Consider the following 25,463-nt stretch of genomic DNA (forward strand, 5'->3'; position numbering starts at 1 on the left):
TAGAATATACCCACCACCTAACACACTGAAAAGATGGCTACAGTAGCCTAGACAGCTAAGTTTCAACTTGGCGTCTTTTAAATTAGGTTCTGTAATTAGTCGTAGAGAGATAGGTTATAAAAGTTAAGGGAGCGTGTTTTAGGGAAAAGTGCGCGACTCGCTTGTGAATCACGTTATAGGGTTCGTACTTAGCTACTAACTGTTTCTCGAGACCTTCTAACAGCCCTAAACTTAGTTTAAAATGTAGAACATGATAGAGACACTAAATCACGGAGACGGAAGTGGGTTGTTTGTTACAGGCTGTAGCCTGCATGGAGGTTATCGTTAATTCTCTTAAACCTTTACTATACGATCTCCAAAGTCAACCTTACCTGATAAAAAGGTTGTTGCAAGGTTTCACGGACACGTGGGTATATTCAATCCGCTAATTTGGGAGGACAGATATTTGTTTTCTTTTCCCTTCTTCAAGTTTGAGATACTCGTCAATAGGACAATCAACTGAACAGTCAATTATGTGACGGTTGTCACGTGATTGATCCACACTGGTCTGAACAGATTGATAAGTGGTTGCAGATACCACAGTCAGGGACTTTGGTATTGGTCTCTTTTGGTGAAGACATCTGGTACGGTGGCGTAGTGGCAAGGATTGCAACCCCTGGCGCGGCGTGACAAATTAGAACTTATATTGATCACGCCTCACATCTTGAAACCGTACCGGTGGGCTGCCGCGGCCTGGCTGTATTCCTGACGGAGAAGCTTTGTAGCGCGCTCGATTCACTGCTTGAATCATTATTTTTCCCCCTGGATTAGCCATTTTGTGTGTGGTTATAGAATTGTGTGAAGTGAACGAGAGACGCGTTGATGCTTGGTTTGCAAAAAGGTGGTCTATGCGGTTAGCCCACAATTGATAATCGATAACATATCGATAAGAGCTTCAGCCACAGGCCGAACGTCACTGCCTGACACTATTTGGATTCAACCAGACATTTCTGAAATCATATATGTCATTGTTCGTACTGAAGAAACTTGGCTCAATATCGTCTGACAACTAAAATCTTGGATGGTCGCAAACACTACTGTCCCTGCGAATCATCTGGCTGCAACTTGTGGAATATCGTCATCGCCACAATGACCGAGATCGTGACGAGCCAAACCCCTCCGATCCTCCACGGACCATCGGAAAAGGAGAAGAAGTACGACCGGCAGCTCAGACTATGGGCCGCAAGCGGCCAAGCAGCCCTCGAGTCAGCAAATATTTTGTTGGTCAATTCCGGCGCTGGTACTGTTGGTGTCGAGACCCTGAAGAACTTGGTGCTGCCGGGTAAGACCACTTCAACCTGATTACTACCGTCGTGTAGGCGATCAGCAATGCTAAACTTGCGGCAGGCATTGGTAAATTTACCATTGTTGACGACGCTATTGTGAGCGAGACGGATCTGGGAGTCAACTTTTTCCTCGATGAGAGTTGCTTGGGAAAACTCCGCTCACAATGCTGTGCCGAACTGTTGCAAGAATTGAATCCCGATGCTCAGGGTGACTGGTATCCGAAGGAGAAGGCTTCTGTGAACCTGGGCCAAATTCTGGACAGCATGCCGATGTATACTCTCATCATGTACACTCTGCCCATCAGACCGGAGGACTTGGCTGCTATCAAGACTTATGGGCGCAAACACCAGACCCCTCTGATCTCGATCCATTCGGCGGGCTTCTATTCATATTTCCAAATCAATCTACCTGGAGCGTTCCCCATCGTAGACACTCATCCGGAAGTCGAGAAGACGGTGGACCTGCGTCTCCTGCACCCATGGCCAGAACTGGTCAAGTTCTCGCAGGAGATGACGAAGGATATCGACAGTGCCAGTGACCACGACCATGGTCATTTGCCCTATGTCGTCATACTACTTCATTATCTGGAGAAGTGGAAGGAAGGAAACGGTGGCGAATATCCCACCGAGTACAAGGCCAAGATGGCCTTCCGGAAGATGGTCTCGGAAATGGCAAGAACAAACAACCCCGAGGGTGGAGAGGAGAACTTTCAGGAGGCAGTGAGTGCTGTGAATCGAAACGTCAAGAAGCCCCAGCTTGAACAATCACTTGAGGAAGTCTTCGACCACAAACTCTCTAATGAGGTGAGTGTTGAGATATTGTCCCATCGCGATGAATCAAGCTGATATTACCAGGTCGAGATGAGCTCATCATTCTGGATGATCGCAAGAGCAATGAAGAAGTTCTACCAGAAAAACGGCTGCTTGCCCTTACCTGGTGGCCTACCCGACATGAAAGCCCAATCAAGCGTCTATGTCAAGTTGCAGAGTATCTACAAGGCTAAAGCTCGGAAAGACGCCCTCGAAGTACTGGAGACAGTCAGGTCTAGTCCAGGTGGCAAAGATGTCGATCCTGCGGAGGTGGACATGTTTTGCAAGAACGCTTCATTTGTGAAGCTAGTCAATGCAACAGCAGAAGGCCGAGACTTCAAGCAAATACTACGTGAGTACCTTGGCCTTCCACAAATTGGTGGGCGGCAGCACTGACAGATTCGATTCAGAGCAGGAGAAGCAGAACGACGAGCTCGCCGAGGCCATCGGGACGCCATTGTCCCTGCTGCCCATCTATCTCGCACTTTCGGCAACCTCTCATAAGCCTCTAGCTTCTGCTGACGAGATCAAGGCAGATATTGTTGGGATCTGGCCAGATGTAGCCGATGATATGCGCGTCATGCAATCTTCTGAGGAGGTTGCTCGAGCCGGTGGCGGCGAACTTCACAATATATCCGCCTTGACAGGAGGGATGGTGGCGCAAGAAGCAATCAAGATCATTACGAAGCAGTACATACCCATCGACAATACTTGTATATTCGACGGTATCAGCAGCCGGTGCCAGGTACTTCGCTTATAGATGTGGGCCCTCGAAGCAGCGAAGAGCATAGCGTTGGTGTGTGGCCCCGTGGATAGACGGCCGGCGTTCCTCTTGCCGATCCGGGTTAATCATGAGCTATTTGGAGATTGCGGAGACATTTGAGGATCCTTAGCCCTTGGCGATGCTTTACAATACCACCTTGGTACACCACTTGTCATGGCGGATGTCGTGGGCTGGAAGTTTCATCGGACCGCAGGGCCTCATAGTAACCCTGCAACTTACGAATCATGCATCCGGGCGAGGGCGTCTGGAGCCAAGCAGAAAATTTTGGGGGCGTTTTGTAGATCGCCATTGGACATGCCACTAGCGGGTGGAACAGACCTAGAGTGACGACGAAAATCTGGGGTACATGAGCTTGTGGCACATCAATCCGATCTGCAACTACAGTGTTTGGCTTGACGAATATCCATTATGAGAATAGAGCACGGTAGAGGAAGGGCGGCTCACGTCTGCACTTGCATATCTGGATTCTTGAATGAGCATTTTTACGTCCTTGACTGCCTCCGCGGCACAGTACAAAATCACCTTTCTCCCAACTTGCCCTTTCCTCTGGTTGACATGCTTGCAATGCACCCTTGGTACCGCTGAAGCACGACATTTCTCCATTTTGCAGAAGCGTTGTGGTTGGCCAGTGAAACAAGCCAAATGCGTTGTCCAGAGATACTGCAACCTCGTTAAGGTACCGGTCCCTTGACAAGGAGGAAATAGGTACCCTTAGTCTCTGTAACCCAAGTAACTCCAACTGCGGGTAGCACGTTCTGAAGGCCATCCGAGTGGATGATCAGCGTTGAGATCACGGCTAGGGAAGGGGGGTGGGGGGAGTGGGCGCAAGTTCTGGGGATTTTCCACGACTACTGAATGGTTAATCCGCCGGCGGACAGATGCCAGATGTCAAGCCATGATGTTTGGGTTTCTCTGAGCAAAGTGAGCACGTACCGTATCTCTCTTGGCGACCATTTACAAGTCACCGCAGGATATTACGCACAAATTCTGATGGTCAGGTGGGTTATCTCTCTATGTAGGTGCACACATTTTCTTTCCAACTTATAATGGGGCCGGGCTCTGATAGGACAGGTTGGTCAATGGAGGCAGGAGGGGGAAATGTATTGCGGTTCTTTCGGGAAATCAATGCGAACCCATGAGGAAGGAATTTCAAGACTGCAATTGGAGCCAGCAGTCGATGTGGAAGAGTGCCATGAGGCCATGACATGACTACCCATTTGGAACCTTGGGGGGATGGCACATGGACAACGCAAATCGACCAAGCGAGAGAGACGCAAATTAAATGGACGGCAAAATTTAATATCCACGTCTATGTGGCCATTTCTACTCGACAGCTCAGATCTGAGTGGGGTTGGGCTTTTCCGGCCGGCCTGCCTGGAGACTTGAAACGCTTTCGTTTATTTAAGATAATTTTAGTTTTGTCTTGCGAGTTTAGTTTCTGGAAGAGCACCTCATGATTGTCGAGTAGTCGATCCGGGACGGGCTGAGCACGTGGAGCCGTCGACGAAAAAGTTGGAACTAGTCAATTCATACTGGTCTGCTTCTGTACAATCGCTTCGGCACAATGATGTGGCTTTTGGCCACTTTCTATACGCTGTACGTCGCGACGGCATGGGTATGTACCGTGGGACCTCTGCGCCACAATCGACACTCGCTTCATCAGTGGACAGCATCCAAGACACGAGACCAAGACAGCGAAGCGTTAGGGCTTTCTACGCTTGCCGGGATGGCCATGTTCCTCTGAGCAAGCGCCGGGAGTTACCTGTCTATTGCCTTGAGGTATCCATGAGCTCCTCAGCTATAGGTGGCATTAATGCTCCCTCGGCACAACGGGTGATCCATTCCTTCATTTTCGCGCTACCGGCATAAGCAGACGGAAAAGAAGCATAACCGCCGTCAGGGCGTCCACGCTGGTTCCTCTTGACGCTGCACAAGAGGACCACACTTTATGCACCCCTTTCGAAGTGCTTGTGGGTGCATGCTGTGTGTATGTGTACTTTCAGGTGACGCTTGGGCACTTGCTGGCGGTTCCAGAAACAAGCCAACTCTGGATTGTGGGGAGCGTAATAACGGACATCTTTGGACCACCTACTCAAGTACCACAGGCAAGGAGATGGCGGCGTTCAACGTCGTTGGGTACGAAATCGTTCGTTGCCGAGAGCTGAGCAGCGCCAAAACCGTGCCCGGCCTCTGCTGCATGCAAGTCGGCTTTGGCGAGGCTATCGTCATGTCACCTGTTCAGACTGCACTCCACTTTCACTCTCCATCAAATGGACATTGGACATGCAGGGTGGTTCTAGCCGAGGGGCAATGTGGGGTAGAGGCAGCAGTTCCGTATTTTCAGGAGGGGATAGGTGGGATAGGTGGGAGGGTTTCGAATAGACGACCGATTCGGAGTCAGAAGCATGGTTCTCCGGGATATCTCCAGTCCACTTGTATCAGTGTTGGTGCATGGGTATTGGCAGGTGTGCAAGAAAAAGAAAAGGGAAAAAATTAAAAGGAAAGAAACGCTTTACACATCCCACATCTGTCGTGGGCGGCACATCTTGCACTCCACGCGTCTAGCTTGTTCTTAAGATCGCTGCGCGCAAGATCGGCGGCATGCATGAGGATTGCCTGATCTGTCCATTCCATACGCAGGGCAAGGACCGTTGGGGCAGTCGTGAAGCTGCGTGTCATTTGACGTGAGCTGCTGTTGCATCGGAAAAACAAACCTGGACCAGCCGAACCGAAGGGACTTTCATCATGAGATTCTTCCAATTGGGCGATTGGGCGATTTTGCCCACCACTGCATTCGGTAGCTTTGAGAATCTACCCAGCCAGCTTTCGGCGACTGTCTCCAGGGCTACAACCGCAACCAATGTCGAGAAGAACTCAGTCATGAAGGCGCCTAGGCGGCTTGAGAAAAGGCGACTGCTTGCTGCTCGGTTAGTCGGCTTGATCCACGGGTATCAGAGACATTCATGCCTCACATTGCTCGCCAGCTGTTTCCTCATTGTCTATTTGGAAAGCGAGTGGTCACACGCGGGACTTAGGCGGCTTCGGCCTCATATACTTTTTCTTCGCGTGGCTGATGACGGGCTGACTGGCAGGCCCGTTTGTACCGGCTCACGGGCTGGCTCTGTGACGACTTACATTGATGGCTAGGGACTAGCTTGGTAACTGGGCTCTTCGACATGCTTATTGCAACCCCCTTTTTGCAAGTCTGGCCGAATGATCAGTAGACATCCTCATCAATGTTTCTCCCATGTGGAGGATCGCGGGGTTCGATTCTTTAATTGTCAGGGCCCGTGGCTGGCAGGGATCTGTCCAGAGAGCGTCCAGATTAACCAATGATTCTTAAGGCTTCCCCACAACTATAATTTACAATCCCAGGAACATGCACGGCAACAGCAGCTCTCTTGCCGGCCGTTGACGAACGCCTGACTTACCCCATACGCATCGCGTGCATGTCACTCGACGTGGCTCGGCATTTTGGGCTAGTCTATTTGAGGTAGATTGAGGGGCTGCCGCTACCGGCCAAATTTAACATGTCAAAAATCAACTACCTCATTCACCTCCACCATCAGACGCTCCCACCATCTCCCGCTGCGAGCACCCGCATCAATTCAACACCGTCATGTCCGACATCTTGCTTGCCGTCATGTACTTGCGCGGCATAGACGAGTCCCTTGTATGAAACGACGCCACTGCTCTTATCTCCCGTCGGGCCTATAGCCATTGTCTCCAGACTCCCAGCCCAACTCTTCTGACCTTTCACGCCTCCCAGAGTGCTCCTCGCTTCGCTGGACAAATGAAGCTACCCGTATACCAGTCTAGACCAGGCAAGGCGCAGTATCCAAACCCCTGCCTGCACACACACACACATATGGACTATATATCAATCACGTCTTGTCTCCCTACCGTGGCTACACGTCAATTGGCTGTAGACACGGCATTGATGTCCCACCCGTACCTTGGGATACCATGGTACTCAGTGCCTTGCCGGAGTCCCAGTCGAACGCTGCGGTTACTTAGGTCGCAGTATCAGGTATATCCGTACCCGCTATGGGATCGCGTTTCTCCCTCCCTCTGGTTCCTGGGGGTGACAGGGGTATTTTGGGCAACCAAATCCACGCACTAACCTGCCATCCCTTTCATCTTCCAGAGTCTCCCTGTCTCCACATTGCGAGAGGGCTGCAAGGCAATGTAGATATATATATAAGTCTTCATCATCATCCGGCTTGCGGTCATCGGTCAAACCCATTCTTCCATAAGTCGACTGGCTACCGCTACACTACGCATACACAAAATTCCTTGTAAAACTTCAAGTCATCCATCGTCATACTTTGACTCAACTGCGTGCCCCATCCTGCAACTGTGGTGGAGTCGGTCGGCCGAAGCCATGGCACCTTCTATCCCAATTCCCACCCAAGGTGGCATGTTTCATACTTGTAAGCCGAGCATTATTGGTAATTGTAACCTACGGGCTCTGTCTAATGGGCTGGCCTTAGTTCAAGGAGTCACACCTCGGAAGCAGTCAACAGACTCTACTGAGAGTGCCAAATCAGGCGGCAACGGCACTTCGAAGCGCATCACCACACCCCATGCCTGCGCAGAATGCAAACGCCGTAAGATGTAAGTATCGTATGCCATCTTGGAAAAATATACTGGACTCATACGGCCTTAGCCGATGTGACGGCCAACAGCCATGTGGCCAATGCCTGTCAAGCCGAGCACCAAAGCGGTGTTTCTATGACAAGCATCGTCAACGTGTGATACCGTCAAGAAAGACACTCGAGGCTCTGTCCCAATCTTTAGAGGAATGCCGGTCCATCCTCAAAAGGTTATATCCCAACCACGAAGTCCAAGCACTACTGCCATTGTCACGTCATGAGTTGCTCAGCCTTTTGGACCGCCCAACCCTAGATACCATCAATGCGTTACCATCACCGCCCCTTCATACTTCACCGCTTTCGGCGGATATGAGCTCACCACGACTCTCGGCAACCGAACAGGGCATCGCCAGCCTCGAACAAATCCCGACCAGAGATACCGAGTGGGACGAAGAACGCCGAGGCCGTGACCACCTCCCCATCGAGTCGGACGACGTCAATGCCCTATCTCTATCCGTGGACCGACAAGCATCATACCTGGGTGCATCCTCAATCAAGGCAGCGTTGATGGTCATGCTCAAGGTCCAGCCGGGCCTCCGGAACTCCCTCACACCCCCACTGAACAGCGTCGAGATGGCACACAACCTGCCAACTATGAAGCAAAAGGTGACAAACACAAAAGAGCCGCAGCGAGTTCCTTGGTCTTGGAAAGGCCAGACCTTGATCGATGCCTATTTCAAGCGCCTTCACGTCTTCGTTCCTATGCTCGACGAGGCATCCTTCAGAGCCGACTACCTGGAGGGGCAGAGATTCGACGCCTCTTGGCTCGCACTTCTCAATATGGTTTTTGCCATGGGCAGCATTGTGGCGATGAAATCGGATGACTACAACCACTTCAACTACTACAACAAAGCGATGGAGTATCTGCCCATGGACGCGTTTGGCAGCAGCCACATCGAGACGGTACAAGCACTGGCTCTCATTGGTGGATATTATCTCCACTACATCAACCGCCCCAACATGGCAAACTCGGTGCTCGGCGCTGCTATCAGAATGGCCAGCGCTCTTGGGCTTCACAGGGAAAGTCTGGCCCAAGGTACGGCTGGCAGCAATAATGAGATTGCTGCCGCCGAGACGAGAAGACGCACTTGGTGGGGCCTCTTCTGTCTGGATACCTGGGCTACTACAACAATGGGCCGCCCATCGTTTGGTCGATGGGGCCCTGCCATCAACATTCGCCCCCCTGAAACTGGTATCAGCTCTGGCCGCGACTCAGCCCAGCACGCTGGCATTCTTCCCTTAATCGAGAACATCAAGTTCTGCAAAATTGCCACGGGCATTCAAGACATGTTGGCGATCACGCCCCTTCTTCGCACGGAAGACCGCTGCAACCTGGATGGTCAGCTGGTCAACTGGTACAGCAACTTGCCATGGCTGCTTCGTACCAGTGACCCTTGCGCCGAGCCTCTCTATATTGCACGCTGCATTATGAAGTGGCGATACCAGAACCTGCGCATGCTTCTGCACAGACCAGTACTTCTACATCTCGCGAGCAGTGGCGCTTCTCACGCGGCCGAACACGACATTGCCGCTATTGAAGCATGCCACGATCTTGCTAAGCAGACCATCGAGGACATTGCTCGCGAGTGGACCCGTAATCAGATGTCGGGCTGGAACGCCGTTTGGTTCCTCTACCAGGCAGCCATGATCCCCTTGGTCAGTATATTCTGGCAATGGGACAGCCCGAGGGTGCCGGACTGGCAGAAGCAGGTTGAGACCATTTTGGAGCTCATGGAGGCCATGGAAGACTGGTCTCTGGCCGCGCGCAGAAGCCGCGAGGTGGTCTGGCGCATGTACGAAGCCTCGAGGCAACTGGAACCGGGTTTGCGGGCCCATAGTCCCGGCCCTTTGCACCGACTGGTGACTACTGACCACGGCGGCATCATCATGGCGGATGGTTCCGAAATACATATGTCACCAATCGGGCTAGAGCCCGAGGGCCTGGGGATGATGGGGGTGCTGGACCAGCACGGGCTATGGGATCTCGATGGCATGCTCTGGGGTGGTATGACTGCCGACGAAATGGAGTATGCAGCACACTTAGGTCACGTTCACGACAGCATGATGCACATGGATTACGGTATGATGGGGGTTCATCCTACGGCCGCCGGCATGGACGGCGCTGCATTTACGTTCGTTCACTGAGATATATATATATCCAATAAGGCTGCTCGGCAACCTCTTGTTACGAGGTATGAAGATCTGTTTTCGGTTGTTTTCTGGTGGGTGCAAGAGGACCAATATACCTCCGCGGCTGGGTATCCGGGTCAAAAGGGGTAAACATGACAGCGCTGCGGAAGTAAGCAGCCAATGATATGGGCATTCACGAGTGATGGAAAAGAGAAAATGCATCGTCAGCATGTATATATGTGTATTCCCTTCATTCCTGCATATTTTTACTCTACCGTGACCAATGTGTATTAAATTTTACAACCCTGCAATAGAAAATTCATGGTTTTCTATGCTGCTGCAACGCCACCAAGGGGATCATGAAGGCCCTGACATCAGATTTTCGCAGCTACCCCGAAGAAGACACCTGGGGTATAGCGTCAGCCCGTTCACACGCACCCCCAAGCCCAACTCCACTCACACAAGTCAAGGTAGACATGCACGCAGGCGCCCTGGGCAAATTTACGCATAGTAAAAAGCTTATTGAATGAGCGGGAAACAGTGGGTATCGCCGGCTCCTTGACGCGGCCGTGATGATGGATCATGATCCTCGTCATCGTCCGTCCATCTGATTTACGGATGAGATACAAATAGGAAATGTGCAGAGAAAAGGGTGTGCATGTTTAGGCTTTGGCTTGAACCAGTACCTAAGTACCTACATACATACACATTTACACACTATGGATGTATGTAAGGTAGGTCTATGTCTTACACCACAAAAGGACCACTTACCCACGACGTCGATTGAAGCGAACAGGAGCGAAATTTTTCCGACAAATCGGGGCTTGGGTTATTCCACTAGAGGGAAAGGAAGATTAATGACTCGCATGTACAAGGAGATAGAAGTTAAGTGGAGTGGAGTGAAGGGGGTTAGGGTCACGAGTTGGGGGATGCACGGGCAGACAAAGATGGGAAAGCTGGGGAAGGAGATGGCGGCGCATGGTGACTGGGCAAAATTGCTGGGCGCCGAAGGCGAACTGCGACAGTAATATGGACTTTCGGCCCGTAGCGAACGTGGCTGACCCAATTATGTTTAGTATCTATGTGCTGGCCGGGGTTGTTTGGGGACACTAGGATGCAAGTAGCCGATACTAAATATATGGTAGCGGCCAGCTATATTATAGGGTCGAGCCGAAGTCAATCAGGTATTGATACCGGAGGCCGCTGGAATGGGCCCCCTGTAGAGGTTAATTAGAGTACCACTGCGTGCGGGGAAACCGACTAGGGTCGTTGGAAGTTCCTCACAAGTGACAGAACTCTTGCAATTGATGAAGGGTCCTTGTGATCAGAAAGGCCGTACACAAGGAACGAGGAATGAGTTGGCATGCCTGCTGGGTTTGGTAGAGAAAGTAACGAGTCTAAAAGTCAGGAGGGTCGAGGAGCATTGTGATGGGCCATGCTCGATTGCCATGGAGCGAAGATCAAGAAGAAGCATTTGTCTTGGACTGAATGCGGGGTAAGGGTTTTTTTTTCTTTTTTCTGTTTTCTCCATGCGCAGATCTACTCGATCTCCAACTTGGATGGAAAGGTCAGTCGGTGGCTTGTTCAGGGAGGGAGAGGCAAACAGCTTGAACAGGTAACAGAAGGCTGTTCCCCTGCCCCTGTCACCTGTTTTCGGTCGAAACATCGTCTGCTGTGACACGTCGCGGTGCAGCGGCAGTCAAAGCCCATCAATGTGAATATACATGGCGGCTGTAGTTGTAGGAACACAAGACCTTCCGGGAGCAAGATGGCATTCCCATCAGCTGAACTCCACCGAGTTAGACTCGACTGTTCTTTCTCCTTATCTGCCAGCTTCTCCTCACTCTCGCGTCAGTCACCACAAGTGACGGCCCACTATCAACAATCGCGTCAGGAGTTTATCGTTTTGCTCCCACTTTAATTCTCTTATTCTCATGCCGTCACCCGTCATGTTGAATAATCGACCTGGACCCGACGGCCCTAGACATATACCCGGAAAGCAACACCTATAATAAGACAACTCTAGGTTCCTCCCTTGCCGTAACCGCTCCATCGAGATAAGGCTCCTCGGGAGTCTGGCCGGTCGCTTGCGATAGATCAAAATAAGAAAATCTTAATCTACAATCCATGTCTCAGGTGAGCTGGACCAGAGTTGTTGAGTGTTTGGTACGGTTTGCCAACATTTTTCGCTCGAAAATCTTGTCCTGTTTTTTCCCGCCCCCGTCACCCCTCTTTACTATACACCAGATTTTTATTGTTGCACTTTGCATTCTGCCTTTTCGGTACTCAAGCCCGGCACCCAGGGATAATGGCGCCTTCGTCACTATCACCGTCACCGTCGCTCTGGGATCTACAAGGAGCTAGCTAGCCACTCTCGCTAGCACTTGTTTTGGGTCTGTCATGTTTACTTGGAAGCGCCACCTTGACGCATTCGAGAAATATGATAAGCGAAGTCTGGATGGATTAGCGTCATTGATGCCCCGTTCTTGTGGTTTATCCTCGCTACTATGCCCCATTCCAGCAGACATATGTTGTGCCTACCACATGGCTGTGTGTTATCGTTATGGTGGTGGTCGGCTATTATGCATTTGTGTCACCGTGCCGCTGCTGCAGACGGGGAGCCGCTGGTTGGTCATCCATACTCACCGTACAAGTTGGTGGTCGATCGGGATTGGTCATGCGTTTTGGCGGGTGTCAGTAATAGTCTTCATGCTATACGAGGGGTGACGTCGGTGACGGTGAAGATAAGTGCATAATATTTTATTTGGTTTGAGGCTATTTGGAGTTAAGTTCGACTCAACCCTTTACCGGTTGCTGCACTTCGTGGCTTCGTACATCTTGTCCGATATGTCAAGGTCTGCCCTGCTTGGAGAGATAGATGAGCCCAGCTTCTGAACCAACTTTGGTTGGAAAGTACTGAGTTGTAGTTGGTTTGATTTCCAAACAAGTTGTCGTCATGTAAGGCACGTTATGTTATGGACAGGGCTGATTGGCTACCCTGTATGCTCAGAACAGGTTATTCCTCTATGGGGATCCATGCATGCAGGTGGACAATATTGATACTTCCAGGAGTTGGTCAACCACCAAGATGAAAACCAGAGGCGTCTGGTTGTTGGCAACCAAAATATTCACATATCTTCCGCATGAGACTTTCCTTTATCAGATTCGCCTGAAAGACCGGTTCATTTTGGTCTCCGCGAACCTGCAGAGAAGTCATACGATACTTAGCATTATTTGTTGACCTAGCTGGGCGGTTCATCTTTTAGACTATTAGGTATTCTATATAAGTGATCTGTATGAAACAAATATTTTACATCGCAATTATGGTTTCTGATTGGGTCTCTGTACACGTAATGATTGAGAGATATTGGTGGATGACGCACTAGTGGCTGTTATTCCCAGTGTTTGCCTGCAATGTGCGATCAATGTGTGTGATAGCATCCACTGTTGGCGGTTGTGGTAGCCGATTTCTTAAGATGCACGAGGCAAAGTGTCGTACCCAAACTCGTTCAATTGTTGAATGTACTTGCAGTATCAGCAAGATGAATGTACTTGGCCGCCTTTGAATACTTCTGTTTACACCGGGTAGGGCACATTTCGAATGCAGATTAGAAGAAAAAGGCAATAGGAAGTTCCTCAAAGCCTGGCTGAGCGAGAAGAACGCCTGAACGGCTATTCTTAGTTATTTAATACATTCCAAAGGAGGTTTCAACCCTATACAGTGGTTGCATGTTCAGAGTCTCTGATGACTATTATAATTAACATGGACGCTTTTGGCCAAGATCTAGGGATTGTATAATTGGATCACTCTCATGTGAGGATGGATAATCTCGATAGATGGAGGGTAAATTCGTTACCAAAAAGTCGATTGCTTCTTACGTCCATATTGTCTATTATGATATCTTAGACTCGTTGTCCATCACCCACCAGATCGTGCTTACATGTCATTTCGACATCGGGTTTGTTATTATTAATGATTTCTGACGTAATTTCATCTATGAATTGCCCAAGTTATATTTAACATCCCCGATACTGTTTATATTATACATTTCAACGCTGTACGAGGAGCTAGCGGAGAAGCATCCACTACTTTTAGTAGTCGGGTTCGCGGACGACACGAACCTGCTAAGCGTCGGCACCGATCCAGACACGACCTGCCGCCGGTTGGAGAGCGCATGGGCTACGTGTCAGCGGTGGGCAGTGAGGCACGGGATGGAGTTCGCTCCTGACAAGAGTGAGCTAATGCACTTTACTAGGGCCCGAGAGCCCTTGCCGCAAAGTATTCGCCTTGGGGACGCCACAGTGTCGCCGGTAGTCTCAGCGAGGTTCCTAGGAGTCTGGTTCGACCGCAAACTGACGTGGCACGCCCATGTTGAGCGTGTTAAAACAAAAATGGCAACTCAAAAGCTAGCCCTGACAAAGCTAGTCAATATGTCGTGGGGCTGCGATCTTATACGGGCGAGGCTGTTATATACGGTGGTTATCCGTAGCGCGATCGCCTTCGGGGCGACTGCGTGGCATACTATAAGTGAGGAACCGGCAGGGCCAGCTAAGAGCCTGATGGGGATACAGAACGAGTGCCTCCGGGTAGTCTGTGGCGCCCACAAAGCGACGCCGGTTCGCCACCTGGAAGCAGAAGCAGCAATCCCGCCACTAGACCTCTATCTTAGTGCCCGGGCTGCTAAGTTTGAAGAACGGCTACGACTTAGCGGGAAGAGAAATCTGCTTCGCAGCGCGAGCGCTAAAGCGTCACATATACTCCGGCAGGATAGGCCGGCGAAGAGGAAGCAGGCGTCGCAGCTACTCCGACCGGCAGGGTACACTATGGAGAAGGAGGCCCGGGGCTCCGAGTGGATGAGTGAGGAAAAGGAGGTCCCGGCTGCCCTCCTCGACCACTGGAGGAAGAGATGGCTCACCGGAGCAGAGCATCACGATCGCCAGCGACGCGCTATCGCTGAGGAACCGGAGGGCCCTTCGATGCAGATACCGAAAGGGGGCAAGTATTTAGGCCTGAACCGACTGGAGGCGTCTACGCTGTGCCAGATCAGGACGGAAAAAATAGGACTAGCAGCCTTCTTATTCAAGACAGGGGCTTTTGGCGTGTACTCGCCGCTATGCCGCTGTGGCGATGCCCCTGAGACGGCAGAGCACGTAATCCTCTTTTGCGGGCTGTTGGAAGGACCGAGGGAACGATTACGGGCCGCCATCGCACCACGGCCACTATACTCTCGCAGAGACCTCGCAACGGCAACAGGAGAACCAGTAGTTAGTGGGACTATTGTAAGATGGCTGCTAGGGACGGGTCGGACAGCTTCAAGGCCCAGATAGCATCGATCTTCTCAGGGGGGACTTTGTTGGTAGGTTGAGAACCCACGTAGTATGGTAGTGAACGCAACGCAGTCGCCAATAGGGCGAACCGACGACGCAGCGTATGTATTTAGTCCAGCCATTAGGGCACGGTTTGACATACGGGAGTACTAGTAGAGGTACCGGGGGCTTCGAGCCTACGGCGTATTTAATAATAATAATATATTTAACAATAAACAAACCAAATGTTCTCCTCTTATAGCAATTCACCCAATGATAATGACTTGTAGCTGCTATTTTTCAAGCTCTCAATAACTAGCAACATGTAACGTCTGTAAAACCTTGATCAGACACTTTCCTCATCACCACACTAATACTTCACTTATACATAACTCTACAGCATTTATACAGTAGAGGTAGCGGAAGTTAATAGTAGTGACTACTGTGGCCGGTAACTATAAGTAATCTGGTATTATCTATACCCTCTAGCGTATTCTATGGTAAATATACCTGTTAACTATTTAGTTACAGCTATAATAGATTATATAAACTAAGCAAGTAATAACCTTTATAAACTAGTTGAGTGTAATAGTGTTAGAAGTCCAGTTGTTTTCACTGCGTGTAGAGTGCCTATTACCCTTATTAATAACACGACATATATAACGTAGTAAACCGTACAGTTTACTAGCCGGAATATAGCCCAGGGTTACTTTTCTTTAAATCATTTTCAAACTACTCGTTTAGATCTTATTACATTTCGAAATAACGCACAGCTTGAAGGCTTTGCTAGCAGCTGTAACATACTCGAGAAATAATACCTAAGAGCGCGAATTATTCGACTTCAATTTAGCCCCTTCATCGTTATAAATGTCCATTAAAATACGTCGGCTCTATACATTTGAGGTCGCCTTTTTTTTATACAGGGGGATAAATATACTATTTTCCTTCTGTATTGCCACTCTCGTTAGTATTACCTGTAACTTTGGTTTGATCTGGTAAAAGTAAAGCCAGATTATTATGAAATTTATTCATATCATCCATAGCATATTTGACACGCTTAAATTCCAGTTTTCTATCGACTATGGTCTTCATAGCGGCTTTCGAGTAAAGAACCACTTTGTCCAGCTTTGTCCAAGCATGCCTTTATAGCTTAGCACTTGGCCAACCACAGATCGCACATTTATATGGCTCTGATACGTTAGCATGTGGGATGCGAATAGTTGTGACGGTTGTCACGTGATTGTCCCACACTGGTCTGAACAGATTGATAAGTGGTTGCAGATATCAAAGTCAGGGAGGTGGTGCCCAGGACACGTAGGCATCCCCGGAAACGAAGAAGCAGATGTCCAGGCCAAAGCGGCCTGTGAGCAACTACCCAAGACACAACACCCGGCCTCATTCGCACATATAAAGAGAATCGCGAGATCCTACACTTGGAAGAGTTTCAACGATCGATGGGCCACTACCTGCCCTCAACAGTATCGAGATCTAGGGATCGCTATCCACCCGCGACCCCCCGAACTTGGCCTGCCCCGGCAACACCTAGGCAGATTACTCGCAGCGAGGTCGCACCACGGGGATTTCGTGACCTACCACGAGAGACTCCAGCATCGCGACGCACTGCTCAACTGCGGGTGTGGAAAGACAAAGACACCAGTCCACTTCTACTTTTGCAAGCGCGGCCGCAAGGCCACGCCCGGTCATCTAAAAGCGCATATGGCCAAGAATAGTATAGATTCCCTCCTAGGCACGGCCAAGGGAGCTCGTTTGTTTTGTCAATGGGCGGAGGAGACCAATTTCTTTACTGAGATCTGCCCATCGCACTGAACAGGAATGTTAGATGAAGACAGTCCCCTGTAACATAGATTCGACTAGCATAGACCATGCCGGCACTGCGCCCGGCACGTCTCACGTGATGAGACGTTAAATTTCAATCAATCAATCAATCAAAGTCAGGGACTTTGGTATTGGTCTCTTTTGGTGAAGACATCTGGTACGGTGGCGCAGTGGCAAGGATTGCAACCCCTGGCACGGCGTGACAATAGTTGTCTTGTGAAAGCTTGGTAAGCTAGCTATCTAGCTGGCCGAAGGCCCGCCTATCTATAGCTATAGGGCAACCCCCCTTGAGGTCACGCATCAGTCTCGGAGCATAGCTAAGTGGGTTTTAGCGTATTATCAAAGTATAAATAGCCTTTTAATGCTATGGCGATAGTTTCTTTTTTCCTGGTGAACTTTATAGCATGATTTACCGCCACGTTGCTAGAAATGTAATGTTGACTTCGAAATCCCGCCCAGTTGGGCCGCTTTTCGCAGGGCCATACCCCCTAGCATAGCAGAGAACGTGTTCTGGACATCTTCTTCGGTATATACCGCTCCAGGCTGGCTTGTGATAGCAATATGGCTTCTGGTAGACTATACAGTAGTGAGGATGGGCTGGAGCGACCCCTATTCTACTACTATATCTACATCAACTGGATAAGGGGCCGTTTATCAGAAACACTAGAAAAACTCAAATTATCGGCGATTGGGTGAAGTTAACAAAATTCTAAATTTAGAAAAAAATCATATAATTGTAAATGACAGGTGTTAATCCTCCTGTTCGAGGCCTATGTGCATCGTCAATATTTCCTTCAGCTGTTAGGAAGATATCTGCTGAGAGTAGGAATGGGTTTCTTTGAAGATTTCACGATATTGACTTGGTGGCAGTCAAATAAGCATTATTCAACCCACACCACTTAATTGCGGCGAGCCTTTGTGATGTGAGACGAATGCATCGCGACAAAGAGGAAATGACCGGCTATGAAACAAGCCTCCTTTATATTTATGACATCCTCAACTTTGTTATTTATATGAGATGCACATCACTCTTTGCTGCAAGTGAACCCAATGCATAATAGCAGTCAATATAACACTGCCATATTCCCGTCCAGTCAGGATTCCCTCAACTACTACTCCAACCACCCACAAAGAACAGAACGCGTCGCTTTAGAGCCTTCAAATACCACAGTTCTGAAGTACAAAATCATGGATAAGCTATTTTCGGTATTCAAGGCGACTCCTAAAACCGGCACAATCGCGGACTTCATAAAGCTGCACCCATACGTAGAGAGACTGGCCAACCACATGTACGGCAAGACCAATATCACAAAGATGGCCTACGGCAAGGTCAGTGACACGGCATATATCATTATTATGTTGGATCATGCGCCGATTGGCGCCGAAGGATCGGTCCAGGAATCATTTCTGCGTCTCAACGCAAACTTCTACGAGGTGCTCAAGGACCAGTTTGACCATGAGACTTACAAGATACTCATCAAAAGGGGCCATTGGGTAGCTCCCGTCGGAATCCACGAAGAATTTGATGTTTTCGTCAATCACCCTATTAGCGGGAGGCTCATTGTGGCACCTATCGATAAGCAGAAGCAGTATATGAGGTCGATGTAGATTGAAGAAAAGGGACGATCCAAGACAGTGGGCATGATGTGCTTAGAAGCTTATTCTAAAGCAAACTACGTAAAATAATTAAGTCGATTGATCTGTAATTATAACCAAACTCCTTATGTAACGTTTGTCAAGGTCCACATTGACAGCTAGCCTGCCTCGAAGACGGGGGTTCATATTGGAGAAAACTCTAGTAGTAACCAGTATGAACTGGAAAACATCACGTATGGAGTGATTAGTACTTGATACCGTGGCAACTTAGTGATCACAACATAATAGTATCCTGATAGTTATCTTGCCTTCTCCAAGTGTTACTGAATGCAACATCTTGATTCCACATAGACGTCTAATAAGCAAAACGGTTCATTATTTCCTACCACTTTTATGACGTACCTCAGGAAAGTATCTATTATTCCGTTTTCAAATCCTTAATAAGAAAAGCCTATCGAGCAGGACGCAGGACATAATGCTCCGACCCCAGGTACGCCTTCCTCAGGTAGCAGAGGATGAGACCACCGTGCTGCAAGAGAGGGTACGAGCTGGCCGATAACGAAATGAGCTATAGCGGGCGACGGAGAACGCACTTATCGACAGATACAGAACATGGTCTTGGCGAGTGTCTGATATGAGCTGGCAGAAAAGGTCGGAGGACTCTTAGATAAATTATTGGGTTGCCTGGTGATTACCCCTATTGAGAACAGACCTGCCTCTAAGCAATGCTAGAATAGAATTCACGTACGAAACACCAGGTTTCCTGGGATTCAACCTTAGAAACCTTGAAGTCAAGGATGGTTTGATTTACTTGAGAGTTTGTACTTATATATCGTTTCATTATCTTCTGCAGTCGGTTGTGGTAGGCACGACGTGGTTGCGACTTCCCATTCTACACACCTTGTGAAACTCGCGGTTGCCTTCTCATTTTGAATCTACATGATAGACTGGACCTGGAGCTATTAAAGTCCGGCTCCACTGCGTCTCGATAGTACTGAACCGATGTATCTGTTCATCGAAAGTTCAATGAACGATATCAACCATCATACTGCTCGCAACACTTGTTCCGGTGTCTGATCACCCATATCCGCCGCCATGGAACACATACTTAGATGCAATGCACTGAAGTGTAGGAAGGAATTGGGTGATCGAGCTCTGGTAACCACTTGCAGGTACCTCGAGCATGATTCATAACCTATTAAGGGTTTGCCAGCTGACTTGATATCGTCGCGCGCAGCCACATCTTTTGTACAGACTGCGCATCCCGCTTGGGTCTGACGAACCCCAGTGGGAGTCACGAACACAGGAATTCGTGCCTGGCTTGCGGATCCCACTTGACAAACCCGGACGATGCGGTCGTTACGAACCTCAATCCCAGCGAAGACTACAAGACCAGTGTGCTCAGCGGACTTAGCCCGAACGTCATTATTGAGTGCGCCAGCCGTGCCTTGAGCTTCTGGGCCTACCAAACGACGCAAGAAATGTTGGTTCCTTCGCCCACTGAAGTTAGGCTACTGTGCTGACAGATGTATCTCTCAGCGTGTATCAGGAGTACTTGGGCAAAACCCTCACGGAAAAGTACTCGAACTTGAGCGTACATCTCGACAAGGTCATCAACGAGGCGAACTCTCAGATATCGACCTTGCAGAATAAGATTGCAAGTGTGTTTGACAATAAAATGTCAGTGCGAAACATTGTTATTGACGAGCACAGATCTGAATGTCGACCAGGAGAACCTGGGCCGAAAGAATGATGAACTTGCCCAAGCCTTCAAAGAGAAGAACCGAAAGTTATTGCAGACCCAGGAACTGTACGACAAATTGAAACGCAAGGCCATGATGGGCCAGATGCAGGATGCTGCTGAAAATGCGGTAGACTCAACCCTCAATGCCACGACCGGGTTAGGAGGCGATGGACCAGGGCTCAGTGGCAGTAGTATGAACTCTGCCACATATCAGGGGTTAGCCTCACCTTATCGTCAACATAACGAGGTCTCGCGACCTGCCAACATGTATTCAGCTCAGGGTCATCATCCAACCCATGGCGCTCCTTGGCCCAAGACCATTGGAGCACAGTGTGAGTGGTACAATAAGCCAGGCGTTGACCACAACTAATCTGTAACTAAATTAGCCGACGTGCCTATCACACCATCTACACACCGTCAGCGCCTTGAAGATACTACCGGGATTGGTCTATCAACAGTTTCAGGCTTAGTCACGGGTCCCATACGCTCACCACACCACGCCATGAACACACGAGTGCCTCTTAGGGACGCAACCAGCAACCCCAGGAGCTCCGGCCATGTTCCCGGGGTCGGTTTGAGATCCGGCATGAAAGTGAGTCACGGAGGTTTTAATGACTTTGCCGTGCCTACAACAAGGCCACAGCGTAAGTCGTCTCACTAGGATGTAGGGTTTGTTCTAGGTTGATAGACTTATACTGGACAGCAATCCAACGACCAGCAGCAGTCGCGTCCACAGGCAGACATCGAGAGCCTAGTCATCAAGCCGAGTCTATCATTGGCAATATACGTAGCCAATCGATTGCCGGAAACATGCGCAGCGGCTTTACGTCTCGTTGACCCCGTCAATGGAAGAAGGATGGGCTAGAAGGACTTGGGAGATCATGATGACATATGAAAAATAGAGAGGAGAATCGGGACCGCAATCCATAATCTAGGTTAGTTGATAATAGGCAGGACTGAGAACTCGCAATGTCGATCTTATTAAGTCCCTAGGGGCATTTGTCCTTTGTTTCCTTGCGGTGGGGAGATAATGAACAACATATAGAGCAAGCGCATTCATTGTGTATGTGGGATAAAACTATGAACAAGTCAATCGATCTCTTTGAGCTGGATTAAGGCAGGCACTAATCCTTTGGAGTCATAAGGCGACCGAGCGTCGCCTTCAATCTGTACTTTCACCATCCCCTCCCATAGCAGACCCCCGGCATTTATAACGGAAGCACCCAGAGGGAAGCACGGTTCTCCCAGCGGTGGAAGGGTGGGAAATTCGGGTGGGGGCTCGAAGGAGTCGTTTTGGGAGAGGGCTGGTTTGTCGTTCTTTAAGTGTGAGTACCGGGATAGGGGGACGAAGTGGAGGAAGCAGCAGGGCGGTGAGGAGAGGCCTCGGCATCTCGGAGTCTCGCCGAGAAGGGGTTGTTCCCGATGGCGAAAAGCTATCGGCCGCCATCGCAGGATCTGAGGCCTGCACTCCCGCTGCCGCCGTCACCGTTGCTGCCTAGGCATGAGCCAGTGGTGAGAAACGGTCGGGTTAAGCCGCGTGCCTAGGCGAGCAAGCTCAGGTCAGTTAGGCGCTTGCGGCAGCTGTGCAGCAGCAGAAGGCGGCTTCCAAGACTGTGCAGGCTACTCCTCGCAGTGGCCCTGCGAAGTTGAGTAAGGCGAGTGAGGCTTTTGGGTCGCACCCTGTATAGAAGGCAGAAAAGCAGGTACCGCAGCCAGCGTTTGTTCTCCCTGCAGACCCTGATTCGTAGGATCGTATACGGGAAAATACCGCATGGCGGCGCATGGAGCGTGACTCATGATGCTCGGTCATGGTTAACTTTGCGTTGATGGCCAGACCATCAGAAGCCTCCGAGGAGGAGCTGTTGCCGTCTAAGATGGAACAGAAGGATCAGTGGCGAAAGAGGCAGGCTGTGGTGTTCCTCAAACCGCCCTTTTCGGACATATATGAGTCAGAGCGAGAGCCCGGGTGAGAAGGACGCTGTAGAGGTAGTGCCTGAGGTGCTGATGGTCGAGGCTCTGCCAGAGGTCATCTTTAAGAAGGCCAAGCCGAGGCCCGGCTTCAACGTGCCCACGGTGGTTGTCTTGGACATCGACCGCGACCCCATATGGATTAATGGCGCCCTGAACGTAGGCCGTGTCCTCAAAAATGAGGCGGAAAATGAGCGCAGGAAGGCTAGCTGCCACGAGCGGGATTTCTATATTCTCGTGGAGGTCATGGCACCTCTGATAGACGCCATCGAGAACCTAAAGGAGACAGAGTCCAAGGGGTACCGTCCATATACAGGTTGCTAGGCTTCCTCCCCCCTGATCAGAGGAGGAGGCTGTCGTAGGGGCCGCCTGGCGAGCGGTGTAGGGAGGTGAGTTTACTGCAAATTGGATTTAGCATTACAGACCTCCACAAGCATAGAGCTATGTACTGCTTATCACTTCTCAAGTTCATATTCTCTCTGATAACACTCACACGCTGTCATTTAGACATACGCGCTGTCCATATTCTCATATGTCACACTCACATCTCCCTACAACATCTACATATATATATAGATAATCTGGTTTTCAGTCCTTCATGAGCTAGAACAGTATCCAGCCGACGGACGCACCAGCTTGCCTACAAGACTGCCTTCCGGACGATTCTTAATCTCGATCTCTATCCGCGTCAATAGCTGGCCATTTCACCCTCATAAAGCAAGAGGATCTAAGAAACAGTTTTGAGCAACTCCTCGATGGCATACCACGTAAAAACCAAGCCCATCACCTCGGACTGACAGGCTTTGGCTAGTCTGTCGACGAGGATAACGAGATCCAAAGGATCTCAACCCTGCATCATTTCATCTTATGTACCGATGATCTGGGTCCACGGCATCGCCGAACCTATCGACGGGCCGCATCCACCCGGTATAACAAACCATCGAATGTACCGATGGATCTCATACTACCCACCCATCGTTTCGTTGCAAGTACTGATGGTTGGAAGTCTCGGGTTCGTCGAAACCGACGATTATACCCATCCACCTGGGATAATAATCCACCGAATGCATCGATGGATCCCATCGGTATACACACCAACTTGCGACGACAGGCCGCAGACGGTCGTTTCGAGGACCCATGATTGCATTGACAGTATCGATAATCGATTTTAACTCATAGAAGCTATTCTTTCCCTCGAAAGTAAGGCGTCTAGCCCTTCGTCAAGTATAAACAAAATCAAAGTGGTACAAACCCCAGGTGTCGTTCAAGTATCGATGATTACCGCCTACCTACCCCAATTCCCTGGCATGGACAGCCTTCAACAGCCTACCAACGAGCTCAACACATACATATATCACTTGACCTGAGCTTATACACGACATCATCAATATAACCGATGCAACAGTACACACCTGACCCACCACCACCTCCTCCTCTGATCAGCCTACAAGACGAAGATACAAGCTCGGATACGCACACAGACATCCAGATACAGAGTATGAATGGTGAAAACTGAGGTAGTCATCTCATCTCGAAGGCTAACCAGAAAGGGTTCTTTGGAGCATTGGGATGGAGTTCACTGAGTTACGTGAGGACTATTGCCAAGAGTAGAACGTGGCCAGCCGCCGCCCGCTAGACCTTCTTCCGTTTTCTTTTTGCATTTAGGCGCGCACAGCTGTTGTGTATTAGTGTTCGATGCATAGCAGTGACTTACTATGACCTTGTATGACTTTGTATGACTTTGAGCATGGAAATTGGTTTAATGTAGTGGAAATACAACAGATCCACGGTTTCGGCGGCTGGCAGCAATCGTCTTATTGGATTGGTGTCTGGTAGTATGCAGGGTGATACGCCTGATCTCACCAGGAACAGGAACTGGAGTATCGTCTGCTGGTTCGGAGTTTGATAGAGGGAAATTCATCTCATCTCGACTAAGACCGGCATAATCACTTGCTGTTTTTAACGGACTTAGCCTGTGCGTTGTCGGGGCTAGATGAAGCCTGCCGGCGATCCTTAAAAGAGCAGCCAGGATTGTGAATGTGTTTCATGTAGGAACTTCAAAACAGACAGACTGTCTAGGTTTTCCGCCAGTGTGGTTCTCGAATCAATCGACTCGAGCAAGGTCAGAAAACCCAAGACGTATTGCGTCACTCAACGGCGGTATTCACGTCAATAGATTTGGCCGAATGGTTCTGCTGGGCATCCTGTGACAAGTTTGGAGTCGTCCGAAGTGGCCTCGGGCCTGGGCTGAACCAAATTGGCCCAAGTTTCCTCATCGTGGGAGTTAAGCGGGTTTCATTGGATTCTTTCCTTCTTTCTTTGGCTGCCCCGAACGAGGAGTTGAAGACGAGTCAACCACTCGGCAGCTCGTGTTCAATGATGCGCTACTGCTGGCGAACCTAGTGCATGGCGCTTCTTATCTGAAGAAACCTTGCCCGAACAGGTGTAGGCAAGGAAGGGCGTCGAAGCATCTTCTACGTTTTCGGCCCTACCCAATTATACAATTGCAATGCGCTGCGGGCAGAGAATGGCCGCCAAGACACTGCTCAACTTGATACAAACACAAACCGCCTAAAGACATGGCAGTAATTGGAGAATTCCAATTGGAGGGGAAACCGACATGTCGCACCAAGAGACATCTGTCCGGGTTGGTTGCCGGTCGAGTGAGGATGTGTGGTTTGAGGATCAGCCCAGGGAACGGGGATGGGTAACGTGCAACAACATCATTGTGCGGAGTCGCATCGGACGGGATTCGAGCCTTTTCGTCCTTTCTAGGAGCGATGGCGACCGATCCATCCGTAGCTCGTGTAGAAGTATGTGACAAGACAACGAAGACGGCATGAACAATGGCTGTGGGGAGATTACGTATGTTCTCACCCTTGCTGAGCCCCGATCTGCCAGTCGGACGGGCCTGGAACCATGCGACCCATCTTGGAGACCGTGTCAATTGTGTCGCTTGAACTGGCTTTCAGCCATCGGACCAGCGAGTCCTACAGGCCATTTCCCGCAGATGAGATGAGATGGTAACACGTTCAAGTGCCCCAGTTCAGTTTCTCTGAGAAAACTCGGCGTCATCCGAGTAAACACAAAATTTACTTTTCGCTTTCACATGCGACTGCGAGATTGCCGATCACATCATGCTGGCTGATGTGGTGAATTGCACCCGGCTAGAACGTGTTATCTGGCCACCTGCAGGTCTCGTCACGTTTGGCTGCCTCGTCGTGATGTGATGCTTTACAGAACAGGAAGTACCCACTCCATACAGTTCAGGGTAACACGGAGTGGCTGTTAACGTTGGGTCCGTCCCG

At 49.8% G+C, this 25,463-nt stretch overlaps 5 protein-coding genes across 5 annotated transcripts; all 5 read left to right on the plus strand.

Moving 5' to 3' along the window:
- Nucleotides 1–1,128: 1,128 nt before the first annotated feature.
- Nucleotides 1,129–2,895, plus strand: BCR38DRAFT_488493 (uncharacterized protein; the record flags this gene model as incomplete). Its single annotated transcript, XM_040864279.1, has 4 exons — nt 1,129–1,321; nt 1,387–2,129; nt 2,181–2,487; nt 2,546–2,895. The coding sequence occupies 4 exons, from the start codon at nt 1,129–1,131 to the stop codon at nt 2,893–2,895; spliced, it is 1,593 nt and encodes a 530-aa protein (XP_040712039.1).
- Nucleotides 2,896–7,303: 4,408 nt separating this feature from the next.
- BCR38DRAFT_351035 (fungal-specific transcription factor domain-containing protein) lies at nt 7,304–9,719 on the plus strand (the record flags this gene model as incomplete). Its single annotated transcript, XM_040856619.1, has 3 exons — nt 7,304–7,352; nt 7,413–7,536; nt 7,589–9,719. The coding sequence occupies 3 exons, from the start codon at nt 7,304–7,306 to the stop codon at nt 9,717–9,719; spliced, it is 2,304 nt and encodes a 767-aa protein (XP_040712040.1).
- Nucleotides 9,720–9,951: 232 nt separating this feature from the next.
- On the plus strand, nt 9,952–10,767 carry BCR38DRAFT_444608 (uncharacterized protein). The gene is made up of 2 exons (XM_040860949.1): nt 9,952–10,110; nt 10,165–10,767. Exon 2 carries the CDS (start codon nt 10,424–10,426, stop codon nt 10,730–10,732), a length of 309 nt encoding a protein of 102 aa, XP_040712041.1. The 5' UTR covers nt 9,952–10,110; nt 10,165–10,423; the 3' UTR covers nt 10,733–10,767.
- Nucleotides 10,768–17,897: 7,130 nt separating this feature from the next.
- BCR38DRAFT_412485 (uncharacterized protein) lies at nt 17,898–18,455 on the plus strand (the record flags this gene model as incomplete). Its single annotated transcript, XM_040858699.1, has 1 exon — nt 17,898–18,455. The coding sequence occupies one exon, from the start codon at nt 17,898–17,900 to the stop codon at nt 18,453–18,455; it is 558 nt and encodes a 185-aa protein (XP_040712042.1).
- Nucleotides 18,456–19,538: 1,083 nt separating this feature from the next.
- On the plus strand, nt 19,539–20,341 carry BCR38DRAFT_303365 (uncharacterized protein; the record flags this gene model as incomplete). The annotated part of the gene is made up of 4 exons (XM_040854579.1): nt 19,539–19,615; nt 19,681–19,926; nt 19,983–20,104; nt 20,157–20,341. Coding segments are annotated over 4 exons (630 nt in total), but the record flags the coding sequence as incomplete, so codon positions are not given.
- Between the last annotated feature and the right edge of the window lie 5,122 nt (nt 20,342–25,463).

This window comes from Pseudomassariella vexata (assembly GCF_002105095.1).
Source record: "Pseudomassariella vexata strain CBS 129021 chromosome Unknown BCR38scaffold_13, whole genome shotgun sequence".
NCBI classification, from domain to species: Eukaryota; Fungi; Ascomycota; class Sordariomycetes; order Amphisphaeriales; family Pseudomassariaceae; genus Pseudomassariella; species Pseudomassariella vexata.

Bases quoted from the DNA above. Each gene is read 5' to 3' on its own strand.
- BCR38DRAFT_444608 (XM_040860949.1), top strand. From the start codon at position 10,424: ATGGATGTATGTAAGGTAGGTCTATGTCTTACACCACAAAAGGACCAC.